Source organism: Neovison vison, chromosome 8, assembly GCF_020171115.1.
Source record: "Neovison vison isolate M4711 chromosome 8, ASM_NN_V1, whole genome shotgun sequence".
In the NCBI taxonomy this organism is placed as follows: domain Eukaryota; kingdom Metazoa; phylum Chordata; class Mammalia; order Carnivora; family Mustelidae; genus Neogale; species Neogale vison.
This window is the reverse complement of record NC_058098.1, coordinates 98,786,873-98,791,586: the sequence shown is the minus strand read 5'-3', so window position 1 is coordinate 98,791,586 and position 4,714 is coordinate 98,786,873. Positions and strand designations below refer to the sequence as shown.

The 4,714-nt window shown below is 47.8% G+C and overlaps 1 protein-coding gene across 2 annotated transcripts; it reads right to left on the bottom strand.

The window, feature by feature from the left end:
• Positions 1-403: 403 nt before the first annotated feature.
• Positions 404-2,569, bottom strand: LOC122915740 (lithostathine-like). 2 transcript variants are annotated; one of them, XM_044262477.1, is made up of 5 exons: positions 2,487-2,569; positions 1,814-1,932; positions 1,469-1,606; positions 751-877; positions 404-471 (listed from the first exon to the last, which is right to left on the bottom strand). In XM_044262477.1, the coding sequence occupies exons 1-5, from the start codon at positions 2,563-2,565 to the stop codon at positions 404-406; spliced, it is 531 nt and encodes a 176-aa protein (XP_044118412.1). In that variant the 5' UTR covers positions 2,566-2,569. The 2 variants fall into 2 exon arrangements, with proteins under 2 accessions (XP_044118412.1, XP_044118413.1); XM_044262478.1 differs by lacking the exon at positions 1,469-1,606.
• Between the last annotated feature and the right edge of the window lie 2,145 nt (positions 2,570-4,714).

Here is a 4,714-nt window from a genome sequence, read left to right as displayed (position 1 = left end):
TCTTTTCTGTACACAACACATGTGAATGAACAGAGACTATGTACTGATCACAAACACACCACCCACGGGGATATACATTTAAGTGTTTTCCTGGGGGAATGGATAACATAGGACCGGGGCAAGTCCCAGAATTCCTCCTGCACCTGGCTCTTCTTCAGAGTCTAGCTATGAGACAGGAGCACAAAAGCACATGAAATGGAATGAAGTATTTATTATTGCATTCTCAGATCCCAGGCCATGTAATACACCACAAGAACATGAAGATAAATGAGCAGGGAGAAAGACAGTTCAGAATGAAGTGGTCAGGTTTGAGATTATTCCCTTCCAGACTGGGTCTTCACACTTGGTCTCAAGTCCATGACGAGCTGCATACAAAACCCAGGTTCCTGATGTCTCCGCAGACTTAGTCCTTGAACTTGCAGATATAGGGTAGCTTTGTAGTGCAGCTGTAATCTTTCCATCTCAGATATCCTAGAGAGAAAAAAGAGCTCAGGTAGATGTAGCTAGTGGAGCTCTTGAACCCAAGGGAGAGGCATCCCAGATTCTGGCCTAGGATCCAAAGCCTCTCTCTCATTCTCCTCAGTATCCACCAGAGGAAGGAGACTCAAAGAAAGGAGAGATGAAAAGGGATGCGGGAAGACAAACCAATACTACATTTCTTGCTCAGAAGGATCCTCTGAAGGTCATGCTGAGAAATGGGGGAAAGAGGATGGAAAATTCTGGGCAGGGAGTAGCTCCTCTGTTACATACCTGTGTTACTTGACACACTCCCACAATAGCCAGGGTTTGCAATAGTGGAGGGGTCTTTCTCCCAGGCAAGGTAATTCAGCAGATCACCGCTACTCCACTCCCATCCACCTGCATTGGGCTCATAGCCCTATAGAAGATAAAGTGTGGTGAGGTTGAATGGCCATCAGAGTTCTCCTGACATGGCCCCTCCCCAGCATCACCAAGTTTGCTCTCTCATCTAGCTGCTGCCCTGGAGCCAGAGCTCTCCTCTGGGAAACTCTTCCTAACTCTCTGCTCTTATTGGCAGATTCCCAAACCAGTAATGACAAAGACCTACAGAACCACCCAGAGCAACATGTTCCTGACTGAACAGCAATTAGTGGTGCATTTGTCATTACCCCTGAACCCCAAAGACAATGTCTGTCCTATAGAACAAAAATGGATCCTATCTTCACATAGGATTCCCTCAACACAATATGTGCAGCCTCTGTGAAGTTCAGTAAACTGAAGTATAAGGCCTCACGTGCAAATTGTGTACAAGTGTGACAGGAGGCAGATCAACTTCAGCTAGAGACAAGGGATTTGCACAGAATTCAGCTGTTGAGTTGATGCAAAGCCCTCCCTTTCCCCCTCATGATCTCTGAGCTCCAGGTCTCTTTAAGGAGAAGCACAAGGGACAGGGAGTGGGCCTGGGGGGTAATAGCAATGTGAGAGTTAGGAAGAGAAGATGAGTTCATACCTCTGTGGGGTCATGGAGCCCAATCCAGATATTTGAGTAGGTGTTCGCACTGTTCTTGATCAGGGAGGCCACAAAGGATGCCTCAGCCCCACTGAGCACAGACACAAGGTGTCCCGAGGGCCTCTTCTGGCAGGCCATCTGTGTGGGGAAGGGAGAGACTCAGAGGGAGACTGAGACATCACTGGGTGGAGGGCAGAGCAGAGACAGGGGAGATGGGCATATATGCAAAAGATGTGTGTGCTCAATCTTGTGCTCAGGAAATTCTGGAAATGGAACTGAACCCCCCTACACACATATTTAATGTACTTTCCCTTAAAATCCCTAACTGAAAATCCAAGTACTCACATCAGCATCCACCCAGGATTTGGGTGTCCTAAAGTAGGCATAGCAGTGGGAGGCATAAGCCTTGGAGCCTTTGGGACAGCTGATCCGTGGAGCGGGCACATCATTCTGGGAGTCTTCACCTAGGGTGGAAGGAAACCAAAGAGAAGGAAGACGTAAATAGGACAGTGGGGACCAGGTTAGGGAGGTGACCCAGGGGAATACATATGAGGCCAGTGCTTGGGGAAGTGATGCCAAAGTCTTGACTGCCTCTCTCCATTGCCAGCACTCTCAGGATTTCTGGATCTTGAACTGACCCCACTAAATGAGGAATCTTCTTTTCTTTCATCCTTCTCCTTCTAAGTCCAACCCTCCCCCACTCTAGGCTGACCATTCTTGCACTGGGTCCTCATTCTCCTTCCCTGTATCTCATTACTGACCCTTCACAGTTTTGCTCTTTCACCTATCAACAAAACTTAGAGTGCTAAGGCAAAACTAAGGAAATGGCCTCCTTACAGGGCTAGAGGACCACTGGGACGCCTGCCACCCCTGGTTAACCCGAAGGAAGGAGCGATGACAGACAAATTCTAGGCAGTTTCTTTGTGTGGGAACTTATGCCACCACTACCACGGGAGCCTTCCTCTTCTTGGCCCTGAGCATTCACAAGGCTCCCATCCGAGAAACAGTGAGAGCTCACCTTGGACCTGAGCCAGGAACATGAGGCAGGAAAGCAGCATCCAGGACATGCTGTGGAGGGCTGTGGGAGGCAGCATCATGTCTGGGATCTGAGAAAGCAATCAGAGATCACCAAGGAAAGCATGACTGGAGAGAGGGCATGCAGAGATGTCCCTCGTCTTCCTTGTCTTTCCACTGTTTAGTCCCCTAGGAACAAATTGATCCCAGTGACATCTGTCCCCTTGTATAGCTCTGGAAAGAACTGGAAAGTCTGTATTCTCTCCTACCCCATGAGAACTGCCAAGCTGGCTGTGCTGAGATCAGAGCTCCTCTGTGTCTGACAGCAATTCTCCTGTACCTTCCCCCCAATATGTAGAGTAGAACTCCTGCCATGAGGTCTCATCTTCTCTCAGGTTCTACTCACCTGTCTTGCAGGGATTTGCAATGGTTTGTCAGGTCAGAGAAGACTGGGCTTTTATAAGCAAATTTGAAGGAGGGGTGCTGAAATGAATAACAGGAATGTGGGGCCTGAAGAGGGGTCATGGGGAAGTGCTTGGCATGGATTAGAGGAGATTCCCGCCATTCGCCATTCGGGTGGAGGGAACTTCCCATCAAAGGCTGGGAATTGCCACAGATGTTGCCTCTTCCTGGTAGCAGGCCAGCCCTTTCCCCAGAAACAGGTGAAGTTTGAACTTTCTCCACCCTTTGCCAGATACTGCATTCTAAGAAACTTCAGATAAGAAAGGCTGCTCTATGGCAGAAATGCTCATGTACATAATTTTTTAAAAAATACTGATAGTTGAGGAAAATGTCAAAAGTATATTTCTGAGCAATCTGTCAAGAACTCACCCCTCTAAGCATATATATGAATTTCTTTAAACATTGCCTTATATGAGTAAATAAAGACAAATTAATAAATAAAAATTAGTGGGCACAGAAATTTGAAGTCCTGGGAGGGCGAAGTCATAGTTGAAGGAAAAGAAAGAACTGAAACAACATGTAGGAACAATGGTTCAGAGCTGCTGCTTCAATATTGTGGCACGATGTGAAGGAAACATGGAATGGTAGTGTACTCAAAAGGCAAGCCAGGAGCCAGAGTTAAGATGGTGAAGTAGTAGAGGGACCCTATGGTTAGAGGGACCCTATGGTGGCCTTGTTCCTGGAACACAGCTAGATAAATGTCATGTCATTCTGAGCACCCAGGGAACCAGTCTGAGGACTGAGGGAACAAATTGCACAACTAGCGGGAGAAAAGAGGGCCACCCTGGGGAATGTAGATGTGGAGCCATGGTCTGGAGAAGAAAAGAATCACTGGTACAGAGACGGGAGTGAGCCCTGAGCAGGGAGAGAAGAGAGAAAGAGAGAGATGGAAAGAGAGAGCAGGGTGCAAGGCATTGCTCAAGAAAAACTGACAGGGAAAATGAGAGAGGCTAATAATTGCAAGTTTTTACAAGCAGTCAAGCTCCAAGTCGGAAGATTTAGAAGTCCGCACCATTGCTGGGTGGAGCCTGGTAGGTATGGAGGTGCTCTGAAGAGAGGAGGGTAGAGGCCCAGGAGTGGACATCATGGTCTGAGGATTCCCCTGGGTTGCACCGGGTAAGACAGTACCCCTTCTTGGAGTGCATTTGGGTGAGATGGCACTGTCTTTCTAGGGACAAAAGAGCCCACAGGCATCACTGAGCTGCTCCGTTCATTAGCATATGAGCAGAAACACCTGCTGAGGGCATCTAACCTGGACACTGACTTTTTTCCATGTTTTACCATAAACTCCAAGTCCCTGTGGGTTTGTGCAACTGCCCTTCTGGGACAAGCCAGCACTGATCACAATGTGCAGAGACTCTCCCTCAGAGGATCAGAGCAGGTCCATGCCGTGCCAGGTCCCTAAAATCTGAAGTTTTGAAACCTAGACAGTGTGCTAGAGACAAAACAAAGAAACATTGTGTCACTGGGTCAGCAGATGGCTCAAACACAGGGTGAAGATGGGATCTGAAAGAAGCCTGGGACAAATGAGGGGACATTATTCTCTCTTCTGTGAGGGATTCCTTAAGAGCAGCAGGCGTGAATGCCCCTCTCCAGGGAAGAGAGACATAGTGTAGCAGAATGGACAATAGAAAAGACAAAACACCATCACCTATCTATATGTTGCCTACAAGGGACTGATTTTAGATATAGAGGCATATGCAGATGGAAAGTGAGGGGATGGAGAACCTTCATCATGCTAAAAGAAAGCCAGAGTAAATCAAAGACAGT

Coding starts and splice junctions, on each gene's coding strand:
- LOC122915740 (XM_044262477.1), bottom strand. CDS start 2,565: ATGATGCTGCCTCCCACAGCCCTCCACAGCATGTCCTGGATGCTGCTT. Junction 1,933..2,486: donor GTTCCTGGCTCAGGTCCAAG/GTGAGCTCTCAC, acceptor CTTCCACCCTAG/GTGAAGACTCCCAGAATGAT. Junction 1,607..1,813: donor AATCCTGGGTGGATGCTGAT/GTGAGTACTTGG, acceptor TTCCCCACACAG/ATGGCCTGCCAGAAGAGGCC.